The sequence below is a fragment of the Gadus morhua genome, chromosome 8 (genome assembly GCF_902167405.1).
Source record: "Gadus morhua chromosome 8, gadMor3.0, whole genome shotgun sequence".
Taxonomy (NCBI): domain Eukaryota; kingdom Metazoa; phylum Chordata; class Actinopteri; order Gadiformes; family Gadidae; genus Gadus; species Gadus morhua.
Genome location: NC_044055.1, coordinates 16,861,536 through 16,881,834, shown reverse-complemented (window position 1 = coordinate 16,881,834; position 20,299 = coordinate 16,861,536). Strand labels below are relative to the sequence as shown.

The following is a 20,299-nucleotide window of genomic DNA, read 5'->3' as shown; positions in this document are numbered from 1 at the left end:
TGTGTGTGTGTGTGTGTGTGTGTGTGTGTGGTTGTGTGTGTGTGTGTGTGTGTGTGGGGCCGTTGGTGTGTGCGTTCAGTAACAACTCCTTGGGTGATCACTAATTGAACAATCCAGTTTTGACACAGCAGCACTGGTCATCTTATGGTAGTTCTGTTAACATCTAGGTTGATCTAGTAAAACAGTTCAATCAAATCACTTTTCACTTTCCGTAACGGTAGTTGCAGGGTGGATGTTACATGTACCCTGATTGGTGGGGATAAGCAAAGGCTCCAGCCCTCTATTTTTAGCGGATGCCTGAAGTGGTAGCAACATGCAATGGGACGTCAATGTCCTAAAACATAAAATGTTTGCTTCAAGGTAAAATAAAAAAATCACACAACGCATTCCATTGTCATGGTTAAATATAACATGTGCACGTTTATTTTTGTGTGTGTGTGTGTGTGTGTGTGTGTGTGTGTGTGTGTGTGTGTGTGTGTGTGTGTGTGTGTGTGTGTGTGTGTGTGTGTGTGTGTGTGTGTGTGTGTGTGTGTGTGTGTGTGTGTGTGTGTGTGTGCATGCTCTGTACCTATACATGTCTATGCACACTCTAAACATAAGTCTCTACAGGGGATGATCTCCTAATCAATAAATACATCAGTAGCTGTCCCACTAGGGACCAATGCTGAACCAGTCCGACTTCAGACTCGTTTTACCCCTCTTTTCTTACTTACCGCTTTCCTCAAAGGGATGAAACCAACAAACAAACAAAGGAAATTGTATCTTTCCTGCCATTTGTTCCGACATGGAACAGCAGAATCATGGGTTTGAACAAAATGGACGCTCCTGTCTACAGAAGGGAAAGCAAGCTAAACCAAACAAAATTGAGGCTCCTGTCTACAGAAGGGAAAGCATGCTAAACCAAACAAAATGGAGGCTCCTGTCTACGGAAGGGAAAGCAAGCTAAACCGAACACAATGGGCGCTCCATTCGATAGAAGGTAAACCAGGCTGAGCTTAACACACATGATGGGATGGATAAACGAGACCAAAACCGAGACTTATTTTAAATCTCTGTTGGTCGAAGGTGAAAGTCCTTATTTGGTTACATTGGGTCCAGGTGATTTAGCTCGTTAGCCTAAATTGTTGTAAATTAGCAAATCCAGCATGGTCGAATCAAAATCTCAGGAGGAATCAGATTAATTGATTAACTTATTCTGCATCTGGAAGTTCTTCCCCCTGTATGTACAATAGACCACCAACATAGGATCATGCGCGTGCACGTAGAGAATAATAAGGCTTCAGTTCTCCCTGGAAGGTCCTAGAACGTACAAGATGGCTTCGGTTTCCTCTCGCTGCTTCTCTTCCCTCTCGCTGCCATTTTCTTTTGTTTCTTCATGATGAAAGTCCAGAGGAACCAATCAGGAGCCTCTGTTCACTTTCAACAAACCCCATTCACCAAACATAGCCATCTTCTTCTAGCTTAAAGGTATATGATGTTTGTTAACATATTTGATTGTATTCATATGAATTAAGGTCTTGTAGCCTGTTATAAAGCTCTTTATAGCATTCATAAAAAATACTTCGGCTTCTGGGCAATTAACCAACACCGCTGTTGGAAACAATGTTTTTAAAGATGCAGATAAACTTTTTGTGCTATTAGACTGAATCTAAGCTCAGAAGGTTGTGCTGATGTTTGCCCCCTACACCCCTAAAGAATCCGGAAGAGGACATCCATCCCATAATATGAGTGTAACAGCTCGGTCAGCAGCAGGTCCTCAGTGTTTGTTGTGTCATCACTATTTTTTTAAACCTAAATCCATCCAAGACCTGGCAACCTCTCTGCCCAGCATCACCAACCTGGCAACCTCTCTGCCCAGCATCACCAACCTGGCAACCCTGCTACTCCCTAACCTCCACTGCGCGTCGCTGTTGTCCTTGTTGTCGGGCCGGGCGCCGGGGGTGGGGTCAGATGTCCTCCATGTCGAAGGCCCTCATCAGGAGGTCCAGGTCGCCCACGCCGGCGGCGTGGACCAGCTCGGGGCGCTCCATCATGGACAGGGCGATGCGGAGCGCCGCCCAGATGTTGGCGGACATGACGGGCTGACTGGGTCGCGGGCTCTGCCTCTGCTGCTTCAGGGCGGTCAGGAAGTTACCGGCCGCCTCCCTGCAGGGGTCGGCCAGGGCCATAGAGCTTAAAGACTGCAGGGCGAGCCAATCACAGACAGCCCTGCAGTACTAGACTCTACAAGAGACCGTGGCTTTAGTCTCACTGTAGTTTACAGCTGAAATGATATTACACTAGAGTAACGTTGAATTGTATTGATTGTTATATTTCATATAACGTACCCGTTATGATATTGCATCTCATATACATGCTGTTCTTTCGACTCCCTGTGTAAAGCACTTTGTCGTTAATGATTACGGTACCAGTGTGGTACTGTGTTGTGTGTATGTTGGGACTGTGATCCAGAACGGTACCAGTGTGGTACTGTGTTGTGTGTATGTGGGGGCTGTGATCCAGAACGGTACCAGTGTGGTACTGTGTTGTGTGCATGTGGGGGCTGTGATCCAGAACGGTACCAGTGTGGTACTGTGTTGTGTGTATGTGGGGGCTGTGATCCAGAACGGTACCAGTGTGGTACTGTGTTGTGTGCATGTGGGGGCTGTGATCCAGAACGGTACCAGTGTGGTACTGTGTTGTGTGCATGTGGGGGCTGTGATCCAGAACGGTACCAGTGGGCTACTGTGTGCAGGGCTGTGGATACCTGTGGAAGCCCAGGTTGATGCAGCTGATCCCCAGGTTGTAGCGGGACCGTATGAAGCCCGGCTGGATCTCCAGGGCCCGGGAGTACGCCTCCACGGCCTCCTCACTGCGGTCCCCGTTGGCAAGCGTGGCGCCCAGACGGTTCCACAGCAGGTAGTCCTACCAGAACCACAGCGTCACACAGGAGGCCGGGCCATGCCCCCGTGCAGGGACCGGCTCTCACGAACAGGGTGGTCAGGGGCATGGAGTGGGGAGGGTGTTTGACCCCAATGTCTGAGGTCTACCTGGAGGCATCCTTGAGTAAGACACCCCCTAGACCCTACCTGCTTCTTAATGAATGAACGTAATAGAGTGTTCTTAATCTTCTGGAGGGTAGGTTAGTTTAGGTTAGTGTGTACGGCCTCTTAATCTTCTGGAGGGTAGGTTAGTTTAGGTTAGCGTGTAAGGCCTCTTATTCTAGTGGAGGGTAGGTTAGTTTAGGTTAGCGTGTAAGGATTCTTATTACTCATGGAGGATGGTTAGTTTAGGTAAGTTTGAAGCACCTCTCGCTCTAGTGGAGGGTAGGTAAGCTTAGGTTAACGTTGGTTATAGTATGTGAGTGTTGGTGATGTTAGTGTAGGTCAGGTGGGTGTAGGTTATGTTAGTGTAAGTTATGTTAATGCATGTTATGTGAGGGTGGTCCCACCTGGGGTCTGACGGACAGGGCAGCAGTGAAGGCCTCCACTGCCTTGTGGAACTCAGAGCTGAGGTTGAAGAGGACCCCCAGGCCCGTCTGGAGGTCCGGGTCCAGCCCGTCCTGGTTCAGTAGGACCGCCTCCTGGAACAGAGCCTTCACCTCTGCCAGCTGCTGGCTACACACACGCACACACACACGGAAACACACACACACACACACACACACACTGTATATACATACACAGGAAACGTATGCACGCATGGAAACACATAATACTAAATATATAGCATGCATATAAATAATATGAAATAAATGCATAGTAGAAATATATATCGCATATATACTCACAAATACTACGTATACAGTATGCACATGCACATGCAGTATACATGTAGAGATACATACGCATGTATGCATACATGTATGCACACTTACATACTGTAAATACCTATATAGATATACAGGTATTTACAGAATGTATACACACACGCACATAGATAGAGAGATAGATCTCTATCTATCTTATACAACTAAGGTGCTTGCAAACTGCCCAACCAAAAGCCCACATTGACCCAGTGTGCCAGAACTGTAGGTGGTGGTTGCTATTGTCGGATTAAGCTTTTCGTTGGCGGACATGTGAAACTGGTGTTGGCCAACTCTGGCCATTGTTCATTAGTTGGCTGTTGGTGTTTGCTGGGGCGTTGTGCGTTCACCTCTACATTGAGTTTGTACAGTTCTTAATCAGAGTTAGGGTCTCAACAGGCCAACATGTGTCGTTCCTACACGCGTACACACGCCATACACACACGTCTACCACGCTGTACCTGGCCGCGGCAGGGCTGGGGGCGTGGCTCGGCGAGGGGGCGGGGCCAGGCGGGGGGCCGGTGCTGTCCAATAGGAGGTGCTTGTAGCGGGGGTTGTGGCAGATCCAGCGGTGCAGGGCGTGGCAGGCGTCGCGCTGCAGGCCCGTGTTGGTGAAGCCCACCGCCAGAGCCATCAGGGCCGACAGGTTGTTGGGGTGCAGGTCCAGACACCTGGGGACACAGCGCAGAGCTCCGTTTCCTGTTTCCTGTTTCCTGTTTCATATCACCAGGGTTCTCCCCGCTGGGAGTGCATTTGTTTTTTTCAATGAGACGTTTAAAAAAAAACAACGTTCAACAATTAACTATTTAGGAAATTAACACGAAAAAAATACATATTTATCGCTGAAAAATTGGGATGTCCACTAAATGTCCTCGCTAGCCCTACCCCAAATGTTCCGTGGTGGTGCAGCACCTTTACACCTTTGTTGAGAACCCTGAATCAGACGTCATTAATGAGTTTTCAGTGATTCATCTTTAGGTGCGTGTCATCAATGAGCAGGTTTAGCCATTTAGGGTATCTTGCTCAGGGATGCCTGGCATTGGGGTTCAAAATTTCAGCTGGGACAAAGACCTTCAGCACGACCAGACTATTCTACCCCAAGGGGTCGACCTTTCCTGAACTATCCATTTCCTGCTCCTATTAATCAGGGAGTTGATATCAGGGTTTTATTGATAGGTAAATATATCATATCATTTGATAGAAATATACATCTTGTATACGCACCCTGAGGCATAATGCTGCCACCATTTATTTTCTTTGGATGCATGCATTCAAGTCTCTTCTTTTTGGGCTTTTATTTTGAATTGGTGCTCACCTCTGGAGGGAGACGATGGCCGCCTGCTCGTTCTCGTTCTCTGCCTGCGTCGTGCCCAGGACCTGCCAGGCCTGGGAAGGACAGTCAAAATAAAAGCTCCATTTTGGGTTTAAATTGCTAACCAAAACTACAATATCATGTTTAATCTCCAAGGGAGAATGCCAATCTCACACGAAGAGCGTTACACATAAGAGAAGTGTAGATAAGAGTAATCAAACCCTATCCGTAGGGTTAGGGTTTAGGAAGTATCACACAAATATCATAATATTACCATAAAATACATAACTGTCCGCAAATGTCCAGAATATGCTCAACATATATTCTCAGTCTTATAGAAATACAAGTCAATCTACAGTCAGAACAGAAATCTGATTCTGATTGGTTGCGCAGTGAGCTATCGCGATTGGCTGCCGGGGGGGGGCTGTGGTCTTGGTAACGGACCTCGGCGTCCTGGGGGTCTTGTAGGATGGCGGCCTCCAGCAGTAGGACGGCAGTGTTGAGGTCCCCCTCCCGGGCCCGCTCCTGGCCCTCGGTGAAAGCGTTGGGCCAGTCCCGGTACGGGTTGTCCGTGTGGAAGTAGTAGCCCTGAAACGGAACCTGCACCGTCAGCCCCTGCAGCTCCACCTCTACACCACCACCCCTACACCACCTCTACACCACCTCTACACCACCACCTCTACACCACCACCTCTACACCACCTCTACACCACCACCTCTACACCACCTCTATACCACCACCTCTACACCACCTCTACACCACCACCTCTACAACACCACCTCTACACGACCTCTACACCACCACCTCTACACCACCTCTACACCACCACCTCTACACCACCTCTACACCACTTCTACACCACCACCTCTACACCACCTCTACACCACCACCCCTACACCACCTCTACACCACCTCTATACCACCACCTCTACACCACCTCTACACCACCACCTCTACACCACCTCTACACCACCACCCCTACACCACCTCTACACCACCACCTCTACACCACCTCTACACCACTACCCCTACACCACCTCTACACCACCTCTACACCACCACCTCTACACCACCTCTACACCATCACCCCTACACCACCTCTATACCACCACCTCTACACCACCTCTACACCACCACCTCTACACCACCTCTACACCACCACCTCTACACCACCTCTACACCACCTCTACACCACCACCCCTACACCACCTCTACACCACCTCTACACCACCACCTCCACACCACCTCTACACCACCACCTCTACACCACCTCTACACCACCACCTCTACACCACCTCTACACCACCTCTACACCATCGCCTCTACACCACCACCTCTACACCACCTCTACACCACCACCTCTACACCACCTCTACACCACCACCTCTACACCACCACCTCTACACCACCTCTACACCACCTCTACACCACCACCTCTACACCACCTCTACACCACCACCTCTACACCACCTCTACACCACCACCTCTACACCACCTCTACACCACCACCTCTACACCACCACCTCTACACCACCTCTACACCAACACCCCTACACCACCTCTACACCACCACCCCTACACCACCTCTACACCACCTCTACACCACCACCTCTACACCACCTCTACACCACCTCTACACCACCACCTCTACACCACCTCTACACCACCACCTCTACACCACCTCTACACCACCACCTCTACACCACCACCTCTACACCACCTCTACACCACCACCTCTACACCACCTCTACACCACCACCTCTACACCACCTCTACACCACCACCTCTACACCACCTCTACACCACCACCTCTACACCACCACCTCTACACCACCTCTACACCACCATCTCTACAGCACCACCTCTCCTCAGGGGTCGTTGACTCAAGGTCAGCTTTGCCTTCTGCGTCACACACAGCGCAGAACCATCGATGCAGGCCCCGGTGTGGGGACCCGGGGGGCCCCACCGTTCACGCCCAGGTATGAACCTAGTATCGACCTCTCGAATGTGTTACTAAATCTAGGGCTGCATTCCAGATTTTAAGGCAAATTTGGCCACCCTTTGGGTTTGGACAGAGTCCAGGGTAATGGCGCGTGTTGAGATGGTGTTCCTCAGACAGCAGGGGTTACCTGTAGCCTAAAGGGATGTTTCTTCTTTCACTGGGTTTCTGTGGATAAGGTTGTCCCTGGACCATTTAGAGGTTTGGAAAGGGGGGGAGGTGGCTACATGTTGTCCTAATGCAGACCTGTGAAGCCCTCTGAGACTGACTGTGATGAAGGTTAGACTTCATCTTGGTTTGGATTCATTGGTGAACTGAATAATGCTAATGCTAGTTAGAAGGTCAGCAGGGTTAGTGAAGGCTAGCTAAGGTTTATGGAGATGAGCTTAGTTTGGTGGAGACTAGTTTAAGAATGTGGAGACTAGTTTAGATTTGTGAAGATTAGATTATGTGATGAAGGTTAGACTTCATCTTGGTTTGGATTCATGGGTGAACTAAATGATGCTAATGCTAGTTAGAAGGTGAGCGGAGTTAGTGAAGACTCGGTAAGGTTTTTGAAGACCAGTTTAGGTTTTTGAAGACTGGTATAGTTTGTGAAGACTACTTTACGCCCTTGGACAGTCCAACTGAATGAAGGGCTCTATTGACATTGGTTTGGATCAATGTGGAGATGACACAATGATTTATGAAGCCATGAGAGATGAACCGAGGATTGGGAACTTGTTCTTGGGTCTTGCCTCGGACAGCTGTCTGACTATTATGGGCTGTACGGATTCTTGTGAAGCACTCACGTTTTCAGAGGTAGGAATCGTGTGTTTAACGCCCCCAAAGAATTCACAAAATTCATCGCCATTTGCGATGGCCAGGTGGGCTGTTGATTACCCCACTGCAACACTAGCACCACATCTCAGCCCAACGGGGTCCTGTCTCCATGGCCCATCAGGGCCCCTTCAGCGTGTCGCCGCGGGTCGCGGGGTCCCGGCCCCGGGTGGAGGTTAATTAGCCCTCCGTATTCTGATGTCTGCTTCCTCGTTAATGAAATATTCATCCACCTCTGGAGTGGGGCTTCTGCGCGTGCGTCCCGCGGCGCTGAGCTGCCATCCAGCGGGTCGCGGCTCCCTCCGACATTCAGCCGCTCTATAAATAGGGAGCCCGTATCCATAACTGCCGCCCGCTCGCGCTCTCAGAACCCGCTGTTCTCTCCGGTTCTGCAGCCGCGCGATAAAGAGCAGGACAAAAGAAGCGGCGGTGAAGCCGCGGCAGACGCAGGGCGGCTGGGGTCTTGGAGTGGGTACCACGCCCGCGGGGCCGCTGGGTCTCCAAACGCTGGGATAGAAAACGCCTACCTATTTCAATACCGAGGGGATTGAACCCCTACACCTGGCTCTACCTATTCCTATACAGAGGGAATTAAACCCCTAAATCTTGCTCTGCCTATTTCAATACCGAGGGGATTGAACCCCTACACCTGGCTCTGCCTAGTTCAATACCGAGGGGATTGAACCCCTACACCTGGCTCTACCTTACAATACAGAGGGGATTGAACCCCTAAACCTGGCTCTGCCTAGTTCAATAGCGAGGGGATTGAACCCCTACACCTGGCTCTACCTTACAATACAGAGGGGATTGAACCCCTAAACCTGGCTCTGCCTAGTTCAATACCGAGGGGATTGAACCCCTACACCTGGCTCTACCTTACAATACAGAGGGGATTGAACCCCTACACCTGGCTCTACCTTAAAATACCGAGGGGATTGAACCCGTACACCTGGCTCGACCTTACAATACAGAGGGGATGGATCCTTAACAGCAGTGCTGCTGCCCTGCTGTACCTACTCCAGTACAGAGGCAATATAACTCCTAATCCTTAACCTAGCATGATTAATGCCTTGCCCCTTTCCATTAAACTGCTGAGGGTGTAAAACCACTGGCAGCTCTGACAATGTACCCTCTGCCAAATTATCCAAGCTGAAAGGGGTGTGTGTGTGCGCACACATTTTTGTGTCTGCTTGTCTGTGTGTATATATTTATACCTGTGTGTGTGTGTATGCATGCCCGTGTGTGTGTTTGTGTGTGTCTGTATGTGTGCGTGCATATATGCATGCCTGTGTGTGTGTGTGTGTATGTGTATGTGAGTACATGCATGCATGTGTGCGCATGCGTATTCGCATGCATGTGTATAAGGGGTTGTGCGTGATATTAGCATGTGTGTCAATGCATGCAGGCATGAACGACTGCGTATTGCATATGTGTGTATAAGGGGTTGTCCTTGCGTACTGCATATGTGTGTATGCGGGGGGCGGTGCGTTCGTACTGCATATGTGTGTAGGCGGGGCTCTGCATGCGTGCATGCTCCCTAATAAGCCGACACACAGCAGAGCTCCCCTCTAACGGCGGGGAGATGAATGGAGCTGAATCTCCTAGTCGGCAGAATGCCTGTGAGGAGGGCCATACATCATCCCTGGCCTGGTGGGGGGGTGTGGGGGGGGGGGAGGGGCAGGCCCGGCTGCTGGCTCCCCTGACAGCCTCCATATGTTCAAAGATCAGCTGAAGGACAACGCGCCGCTGCTGGCAGCCATGGCTTCGTCCTCCGTGGGAGAGGTGACACGCCCGACATGCACGGCGCAGGTGTGTGTGTGTGTGTGTGTGTGTGTGTGTCTGTGTGTGTGTGTGTGTGTGTGTGTGTGTGTGTGTGTGTGTGTGTGTGTGTGTGTGTGTGTGTGTGTGGGTGTGTGTGTATGTGTGTGTGTGACGCACATACATACAGTGTGCACACTCTGAAGCAGCCACTCCCAATACAGAGGGTACTTGTGGTTTCCGGGGGTGCCTTAAGGTTTGAGTGTTTATCTTTACAGTAAGATTGACCATAAGATTGAGTGTTTACTTAGTAGTAAAATATGATATGTTGGATTGTCTTATCAATCTACCAAGAAAAAGAGTATGCCTCATCTTCCAAGCAATCGGAAGATGAGGCAGTACTGCAGTACTGTAATACCGATGTTAAGTGGTAACGGGATAACGTTGGTTCAGACACATGTCTGGTCTGATGTGGAGGACTGCAGCCGTTCTGATGGGGCCCCGAGCGTAGAGACCCCGTCGGGAGGTGGGGAGCCACGCAGCACCATCTGTTCCCGCTATGAGGAATCCTCCGCGGGCTCTGCCAAGTCCCATCGCTGATATTTACACGCTCTGGGTCGTTTAAGCTCAACCTTTGCTCGGGATTATGGCTCTGAGCGCTCGATAGAGGCCGAGAACGGCACATGACTGTACAACAGCACTCATGAGGGCCACAGTAACAGGCCCCACCCTGCATTAAGAGACATGGGGGCCACAGTAACAGGCCCCACCCTGCATTAAGAGACATGAGGGCCACAGTAACAGGCCCCACCCTGCATTAAGAGACATGAGGGCCACAGTCACCAGGCCACACCCTGCATTAAGAGACATGAGGGCCACAGTAACAGGCCCCACCCTGCATTAAGAGACATGAGGGCCACAGTAACAGGCCCCACCCTGCATTAAGAGACATGAGGGCCACAGTCACCAGGCCACACCCTGCATTTAGGTAAAGGGTTTCTCTGAACAGTGTCATAAGATGCCCAGTACAACCACAGTCCTCTACCAGTGTGCACAGGGAGCTTCCCAGTACAACAAAAATCCTCCATTGGTGGGCAAATGGAGCTTTCCAGTACAACCACAGTCCTCTACCGGTTGTCACTGGAAGCTGCCCAGTACAAGCGCAGCTATGTGGTGTTCCTATGAACAGGGTGTGTAGGGTATATAGACTGAACAACAGGGGAAGGCCAGGATTAATAAAGTCATATTGGGAATAGATCATCAGGGTGATCATCACCGGATGGATCATAATGTGTGATGGATGAGGAGGGACTGTGAACAGTGAACGTGGCACAGCATGAACCATTGATTAAAAATGGTTCCTCATATACTTTAATAAACCTGGTTATAAATCATCTGCCGAGAGCCTTCACTCTATTATTAACTTTGATCTTTTTATTTTATTTTCAGCGTTGCTAATATTTCCTGCTTGGCTTCCGTGGGGGGAAGACAATGGATGGTCGTCAGCTAACGATTATTCGCCGTTAATGACCGAACAGGTAATTAGTGGATGAACGCTCAAACCCGATAGTCCTGCAGGATCGACGACATGTTGCCGCACAATATTTTTGCCTTCCCCGATCGGGGCATGATGAAGTTATTTTAAATGCATATTGAATTGTTCCGGGAACTTCCTGTCACTAACTTTAGGTTTGTTAAGATTTGAGTTGTACTCAAAGCTGATTGGACACAATTTAAAAGGTTGGCGTCAAACAGGGTCGAGGTTGAATCTGTTTCAACGTGAGCGAAAAGTATTTTCCACCTTGCTTTTGTGTTATTCCCCTTAGCCACCACCACTACACACTACACACTACACCTGCTCAACCGGGCCGGGTCGGAGAACATGGGCTGAGCGCCAGCATGTGTGGTTGGCTTAAAAAAGCGGAGCGGCGTCTCGCTGTGATGAGCTGATCGGAGGAGGGCGGCTGACCCGCCGAGGGATGTTAGTGATGTCACCGTGGACGGGACTCGCGGGCCGCACGCCACGCTCCCCAGGGATTAAACGGGGATTAGAGATGGGTTGATCGTAAGGATTTTCAAAGTACATCGCGATTTTTATTTTCACGAGGGGAGGGGGGGGGGGGCAGAGAATCTATGAAAGCCTTTGAGTTGACCCCAGACTGTCAAAATCCCACATTAAACAGGGAATAGAATTAGTTGTTGTTAGTCTCTAGCCCTTATTTGACCCCTCTAATCACTCTCCTCCCCCCCTCCTCCCCCTATCGCCCCATTCTCTCAGGGGGCTCCCTACCTTCTCTCCCTCTCTCCCCTCCCTCTAGGGGTGCTCCTTACCTTCTCTCCCTGCCTCCCCCTCCATCCCAGGGGGGCCGCCTACCTTCTCTCCCTGTCTCCCCCCTCCCTCCCAGGGGGGCTCCCTACCTTTTCCACAGGTGAGATGCTGGGTGCCAGAGGACTCTCGTTCTCTGATTCGTCGAGCCAGTTCCTGCGCGCAAGCTCCTCCCACTCCGCCTGCATTTTATCCCAGAACTCTGTGTCGGACTACACACACACACACACACAAACACACACACACACACACACACACACACACACACACACACACACACACACACACACACACACACAGATCAGTTGAATGTGTGTGTGTGTGTGTGTGTGTGTGTGTGTGTGTGTGTGTGTGTGTGTGTGTGTGTGTGTGTGTGTGTGTGTGTGTGTGTGTGTGTGTGTGTGTGTGTGTGTGTGTGCTTTTGTATATATATATATATGTGTGTGTGTGTATACATGTGTGTATGTTTGTGTATGTGTGTGTACCTCCACAGCAGCCTTCGCCTTAACAAACTCGTCTTCCAAAGATAGTTTCCTCGCTAAGAGAGAGCGAGCTCTTCTTCGCTGCCGGGCACAGTCCTAGACACACACACACACACACACACACACACACACACACACACACACACACACACACACACACACACACACACACACACACACACACACACACACACACACACACACACACACACACACACACACACACACACACAAACAAATTAAAAAAAATGAAGGCTGAAGCAAATAGTGTGCTGTTTGGGACCCTTCCAATAGACATGACAAACCTTGCAGACCATAATAAAATCCCCACTTAATATTTCTACTCATCATCACCGAATAAAGACCTGGCATTAAAAAATCCATGACCCTCAGATGGTCTGCTTGGAACAGAATTCTAAAAGTGTGTGATGGAGTCCCGGCTGAATTAGATGAATGAAAATTACCAGTTGCTATTTAAAATAACGATTATATATATAATGAACTAAATGCAATTTCTATACGTGCCGGTTCTTCATAAACATAATTAATGCGGAGGGTTGATTGATTGAAGTGATTTTTATTTGTTGGTCACTTTAAGTGGAAAGGTTGCACAGAGAAATATGCAAGCTCGCTCAATTTCAATGGGATCGGTTAATAAGGCTTGATTTGGGCGTCGACAAATCCTTAAGGGACTAAAATGGGATAATTTCTTTTCATAGGGCCGTGAACAGATGAAGGATGTCTTTCCACCTGAGATCAGATCTACTGTACGTATGGGGTTAGCCCTAACCATGTTTAATAATGTATAAATGATTACGTTCATTAGCATTTACTTCAAGTAAATGACCAGCATTTACTTATGGTGACTAAACTGTAGCAGTTAGTTAATGCATATTGACTTGATTTAATATCATTTAATTGACTGATGTTCATTAATGTTAAATGAATGTACCCTTGTTGTAAAGTGTTCCCCAGTCATTTAAGAGCTTTTATCCATTGGGATTGACGGTGAAGATCCAGCCCCTGGGGCTCCTTCCAGCTCAGGCTCCAACACCCTGGCCTTGAGACTCTTCGGCGCGGTCGCTGCCTACGGGCTGTGGACTGACCTGGGGGGATGCGGAGAGCAGGTCGCCCTCGTCCAGACTCCGCACGTCAAAGGTGTTCCTGGTGGAAGGATCCGTCTTGAACTCTGCAGACCTGGGAACACGTCACAGACCGCTCAGATCGGATCAAATATCACACATACATGTCATATTATCACACCGCAGACCTGGGAACACGGCACGGACCGCTCAGATCAGATCAAATATCACCCAAATGTGTCATATGATCGTACTAGATATTAGATTTAAGTACCAGGTGAAATGGAGAAGTGTACATGTACCTGCAATGGAGAAGTGTACATGTTACCGGGTATGGCTTGGGCCCATTTGTTCTGCATCTATCTGTAATACGCAGATGTGTGGTATTTTAACAACTGTTGGTTGTGGCGACAGCGATCACGTACCAGAGGAGCTCGCTGGACGAGTGGTTCGAGGAGCACTTGTTTTCGCGTCGGCCCCGCCGGCTGACACTGGCCTCCAGGTCCATCGTGAGGTCCTCCCATCTCTCCAGCGGGGACGACAGACTGACTGAGAACACAAAGACACCAGGAAGAAGAAGAAGTTGTAATCCCATCTCTCCAGCAGAGACCACAGACTGACTGAGAACACAAAGACACCAAGAAGAAGGCCATTTAATCGCAGTTAGTCGTCATTGATGAGGATGTTCCACCATCACATCTCTAATCTGACCTTTCAGTACAGGTGAGAACATTCCAGAATGTTGCCAATCATTTCATACTATTCAGAAACATTTTAGAACATCGTGGAATTTGAGAACATTGTGGCCATTTTCAGAACATTTCAGAACATTCTGGACCTTTCGGAACATTGCAGAGCATGTATTTTCTGTTGCTGAGTGTGGGACAATCACAGGAGTCTGAACGGTCGCTCTTGGAAGTGCTCTTGACCAGGGCGTCAAAACAGGTGGGAGACATGGTCAGACTGGAGGGTCCTGCGTCTATCTGAAGCTGTGAGTGGTGTTATTATAACGGTTGAGCAGAGGAAGATAACAAGCTTTGAGAGTCTTGTCAGGATAGAGAGCGAGAATCCTCTTCATTATGCTGAAAGCTCTGATTAAATCGACCTGATTCCAAAGACTGCTCTAAACCCTCTCAGCCAAATGACCAAATAAACTGAACGGTGGTTTAGGTAAATATAATCACAGTGTTGCCTTATCCTCGGCCGTCCTCGGGGTCTGGCTTAGAGCATTACGTTGAGGGAACATTACGATTCACCACATTAACTGATCTGATGATAAGGCCTTTATTAAATGAAGTGCGTCATTCAAATAACGACCAGCAAACAGGGAGAATAACAGGACTTCTAATTATTATTAATTGTAACTTTTAAATGCTTTACTAAATAAATGATTATAATAAATGATTATAATATAATCATATATATATATGATTATATTATAAATTATTGTTGCCGACATGTTATTCATTATAGTCTCTCTCTCTCTCTCTCTCTCTCTCTCTCTCTCTCTCTCTCTCTCTCTCTCTCTCTCTCTCTCTCTCTCTCTCTCTCTCTCTCTCTCTCTCTCTCTCTCTCTCTGCCTCTCTCTCTCTCTCTCTCTCTCTCTCTCTCTCTCTCGCTCTCTCTCTCTCTCTCTCTCTCTCTCTCTCTCTCTCTCTCTCTCTCTCTCTCTCTCTCTCTCTCTCTCTCTCTCTCTCTCTCTCTCTCTCTCTCTCTCTCTCTCACCTGAGTCAAGGGAGATCCTCTCGGGCGTGCGGGGCGTGCGGGGCGTGTGCGGGCTGGGCGGCAGGCGCTCCACCTCCACCTGGATCAGATCGCTCTCTGGCGCCCTCTTCCTGCGGGGGCTGCTCCTGCTGCTGCTGCCCTTCCTCCTCCCTCCTCCCCCTCCTCCTCCTCCTCCACTGCTGCTGCTGGACCCCCTCCTCACCAGCCCGTCCCCCGGGTCGCTCAGGTCCACCAGGTCCAGAGATGTGTTCAGCACTGGGGGGGGGGAGGGGAGGGAGGGGGACAGCAGGGGAGTGAGGGTGGAGATCACCGGGGTCACCATCAATACAATAGTATCACGAAACGTAGGACGCAATACCATGTTATCACCGTAAGTAAGTCACAATGCGATATTATCACGATACTTACGTCAACATACGATATTGTATCAATGCAGTATTATCGCGATAGATAAGCAGCAATACGATTTTAGCATGATAGGTAAGTCGCGTTGCAATGTTATCTCGATACTCATCACCATACAAAATGATGCAATTCATTGACATGCCTACGGCACATTTCTGATTTTCTTCTCTGGTGTCTCCATCTTTGTGTTGACCGACACACCATCTCAGGACTGAAAAAGCTATGGATTTTATCATTCTAATACCAAAATGTTAAATTTGTATTTGCATCAAATATCAATACTATGCGATGACAGGCATGATATGGAACATCATGTGGAACATCATTTACTGAGTTTAGATTGAACACATATCTAGGTTAAATAGATTTGACAGCTCCAGTCTTGTGGTTACTAACCAGCAGAGAACTGGTGTTAAAGGTCAGTTAACTGGGACGTTAACAGCAGGCGCAGACAGGGCTAGCATCCATCAGAGAGATTACTCACCCCTACCTGCTCCTTAAACCCCTGTATCTAAAGTTCACTCTATGCCGCACAGATAAATGATTCGATAGTTTATAGAATTAGTTAAAACTTAAACATAGAATGTAGGAAGGGGAAACAGTACTGCCTCATGGAATGAGACAACAAGAAGCGGAGGCAAACAACCTTTGTGGTGAAAGACATTCTAGGAGAGAGTAGGAGGAGGAGAATAGATGAAAGAGGAGACGAGAGAGGGAGGAGAAGAAAAGAGGAGAGGCGGAGAGGAGAGGAGAAGGTAGGGGAGAGGACGAATGTAAAAAAGGAGAGGAAATGGGAGAGGAAAGGAGAAGGGGGGGAGGTGGGGAGGTGGAAGGAGGGGGAGATCGGGTTGGCTGAGCAGAGCTGAGGGGAAGAGAGGATGAGATGAGCGGAGGGGAGGGGAGGGAAGCAGAGGTAGGAGGGAGCAGTGGGGGGGGTTGATGAAGGGTGTTCCAGAGGGAGGTGCTAATGAGGTTTGGGGGGTACCTGCTGTGTTCGAGGTGACTGGCCGATGAGTGGGGCCGTCCACGCGGCTGTCTGACAGGAAGTCATCGATGGAGGGACTGAGTAGGGGGCGTATCTCCTGCTGCTCGCCCACCCGCTGGCCAGAGGAAACACTCATTGAGAACAGGTATAGGTCATGACGCTGCCACTGGTACCGCCACGCTCTGCCATTAACCTACACAGAGCATAGAACCCCTAAACCACTCAGGTATTCATCTCTACACAGAGTTTACCTCTAACTAAACCATTGCTCTACTATGTTTACATAAACAGGGAAAATAACCCTTTGCATCTTTTATTCTAATCTTGAATGTAACCCATAACCCTAACAGGGCAGTGCCTTGATCTACGATTTACCAATTCTTTTTAACCCTTACCCTAACATTGGTAGTTTCAAAAATTTTGATACCAATTACATTTTGTTTGAACTCCAGGATCAAAGAACATATTCAGTTTCAGCTAAGCTTTTAACTGAACTGAACTTGAAATGTATACAGTAAATAGATACCGTAAACGGATACAGTATAGATAGATAGATAGATAGATAGATAGATAGATAGATAGATAGATAGATAGATAGATAGATAGATAGATAGATAGATAGATAGATAGATAGATAGATAGATAGATAGATAGATAGATAGATATATAGATAGATAGATAGATAGATAGATAGATAGATGGAGAACTTATTGCCATGTCAACACCGTTGATTGGAATTTGTCGCAGTGCCACACAGGTTAAAATAATGCAATACACGCACTGTACAAGCAGTACATAAAAGACAATGACACATACAGTCATTCGAACCAGTAAAAGATAACCAGTATACAGATACTCTTTACAGATACAGTTTTCAGATACAGTACACTGATACCATATTCTGATACAGAATACAGATACAGTATTCAGATACAGCTTTTGTCAGAAGAGGATTCAACGTTGTAAGATTTACGAGTCATTCAAGCTATTTAGCACTGCATCCTTTCCTTGTTCACAAATTTCGTCTCATGGACTATTTATAATGGCGTGAACGGGCAATTTGGATACAAATTGGCCACAAGATGGGGAGATCTCCATCCATTTGATCAGTTCCTCTCGCTGAGGTTGGAGCTTTGGGTTTGGGGCTGCGGGGATGTGGATCAGGGTCTTGATGTCTTGGTAGAAAGAAGATCATTTAAAGTGGAGGAAAGATGCGACATCAGAGGACAGATCTTAAAGTCTCTGCAGCCACAACACACAAGGGGAAAACTCAATTTGTTGCTGGAGCGCTTCCAACTAAATACGGACAGGGTTGCAGACAAGAGAGAACAGGGAGAGGAGATGGAGCAGAGTAAGATTGAGATCTTTAACTCAAAAGTGTGCCTCATTTTCTAGTGTGCGTTCTCGTAAAGAAGTCTATTTTCCTATTAGTTTTAGCTCAGTTTAGTTAGGGTTAGGGTTAATGAAAATCAGCCTGAAGCTATACAACAACCTTACACCAGATGTATTATTTGTAGAGCTGTCAGTTAAACACGTTATTAACGGCGTTAACGCAAACCAAATTTAACGGCGTTAAATTTTTTATCGCGCGATTAACGCAATTATTATTTTTTTTTTTTTTCTTTGGCTCGATTCAAAGAAGCAGTAGCCTGACTGCTATGTTCAAATGACATTTGTTCAAAGCAGTCGTTTAATTGCACTATAGGCTCTTTTTTTGTATCGTCCTGTTTTGATCAGTGTATATGCCAATGTTGTTATCAATAAAAAATCATTTGCACAAGGCAAGCCGATGCACTTCACCATGTTGATAAGAGAATTAAAATGAGAAGAATTATGGGACAAAAAAATCAAGGGATATTTAGCATAGAAAAATAATTTGCGATTAATCGCGATTAATTCGAGTTAACTATGACATTAATGCGATTAATCACGATTAAATATTTTAATCGCTTGACAGCTCTAATTATTTGGCATTGCGGATTGTTCCAAGCGGTTTTTTAATCAAAACAAAATTATTGAATAACTTTCAATTTCTAATAAGCTAATATGTAAATTGTTAGAAGAGTAAAATTCTGCAACAAAAATATGGTTTACCCACATTTGTGTGGGTGTGGCCTGACTGAGTCGCATCAGCAATGACTTTTCTTAACCACCATTGAAAGAGCTGACATGCAATAGATTGCTGTAAATGGAAATGCAATAGATTGCTGTTTAACAGACCAGGGAGGGGTTGCACCACTTTTCCATCAGATGGTCGTTATGCCAACCTTGGTTGTCACGGTGAGGAGGGGGTTTCCTTCTGAGGCTGTCTTTTTACCAGGAAGCTCCTTCAGCACCATGGCAACGACCCTTCCCCCTGTTCCCTACAACGGTAGGAGATGAGATGATTCCAGTCAGTGGCAGCAACTCACGGGTTCATCATGTCAATTTCATCAGAGAGGTTCAAGACACTGTGAATGGATATACTTGGCTAGCTGAAATATATTACCTCCTACTCAATGTATTGATGCAATTAATGTTGGATCTAGCATGACAAAAATAAAAGTAGAAAAAACAAATTCCTACCTCCCCCTAAGGTAGGAATTTGAAAATATCAGCGAACCAGAAAATGTCAATAATTACGGGGAAAGACTACGGTATCATGTTTGAAGCATGCATCTATTTCGGTCTGTGTGCCTGTGCCCCACCTATCCGCCACGCTAAGCAGAAAAAAAACGAACAAACCCCAGGGGTCATCATTAGTCTTTTCATAATGAAATGAAAGATGGAGGAACCCCACACAGGCACTGAATAAATCTCAGGCACTAAGATCTGCCCAATGAGACGGGTTATTAGGATTAGAGGTGTGGCTATATACTACTGATGTGAACCAGAACTCTCTCATCGCTCCAGCTCTGCTTGAGTCTAGCAGCTGATTGGTGGCCATGCCGTTTGACTAAGACCAATAGCGACTACAGAGAAACTCAGGGAACTGAGATGTAACTGAAATGTATCTGAAGTAGAGACTAGTGTATTGCTCTGGTTATGTCTGATTGAGTTTGTATGTTGACATAAGAGCACTAATTACAGCCAATCAACAGTCAACAGGTCAGAGGATATCAACAACGGGCAAATGAGAAGTCTTTGAGAAGTTTCTGCTGCAGGACAGAAACTCTCTCACTCTCTTTGAAACCACATAGAGAGAGTGGGGGGGGGGGGGGGGGGGGAGAGAGAGAGAGGTCTCTTTCCCCTTCACGATGAGGCTGTGAGGTGACTCAGTGAGAGCTGAAGATGCCTCTCGTCGGAGGGAAACAAGGCAGGAATGATCAGAAGAAGTGAATTCCACTTGAAGGCCCTCAGCAGGGGGTCTCAGTCTGCTGCTGGGGGTTTGAAGTTCAGCCCAATGAGCAGATAATCAGCCTGGGGTTTATTAATAGATACGCAATCAATACCGGACATGTTGCGATGAGCAAGAGGTGAAACCAATGAGTTCCTCTCTATCTGACTCCCTGTCTGTCTAGCCGCCTGCTTGTTTAGCCCCCTGTCTGTCTGTCTGTATACTGGTGACTGCATAACCCTCTTGTTGTTTAGCTCCCTGGATACCTGTATGTCGGCCTGTCTGTCTGACTATCTGTCCGTATA

General features: G+C 47.7%; 1 protein-coding gene across 5 annotated transcripts in view; it reads right to left on the bottom strand.

Annotated features, from left to right (window-relative positions):
• Positions 1-23: 23 nt before the first annotated feature.
• The window catches only part of LOC115549547 (PEX5-related protein), a 28,260-nt gene continuing 7,984 nt past the window's right edge, over positions 24-20,299 (bottom strand). For 2 of the 5 annotated variants that reach the window (XM_030364816.1, XM_030364815.1), the window contains exons 2-14: positions 18,946-19,041; positions 16,679-16,793; positions 15,289-15,543; positions 13,989-14,112; positions 13,588-13,678; positions 12,485-12,577; positions 12,092-12,211; positions 5,541-5,684; positions 5,100-5,170; positions 4,246-4,455; positions 3,431-3,596; positions 2,747-2,904; positions 24-2,145 (exon numbers count right to left, since the gene is read on the bottom strand). In XM_030364816.1, the coding sequence (XP_030220676.1) occupies positions 1,947-2,145; positions 2,747-2,904; positions 3,431-3,596; positions 4,246-4,455; positions 5,100-5,170; positions 5,541-5,684; positions 12,092-12,211; positions 12,485-12,577; positions 13,588-13,678; positions 13,989-14,112; positions 15,289-15,543; positions 16,679-16,793; positions 18,946-19,041 (1,842 nt within the window). In that variant the 3' untranslated portion in view covers positions 24-1,946. Of the gene's footprint in view, positions 2,146-2,746; positions 2,905-3,430; positions 3,597-4,245; positions 4,456-5,099; positions 5,171-5,540; positions 5,685-12,091; positions 12,212-12,484; positions 12,578-13,587; positions 13,679-13,988; positions 14,113-15,288; positions 15,544-16,678; positions 16,794-18,898; positions 19,042-20,299 lie in introns of all 5 variants that reach the window. The other 3 variants (XR_003977782.1, XM_030364817.1, XM_030364818.1) reach the window with 3 other exon arrangements.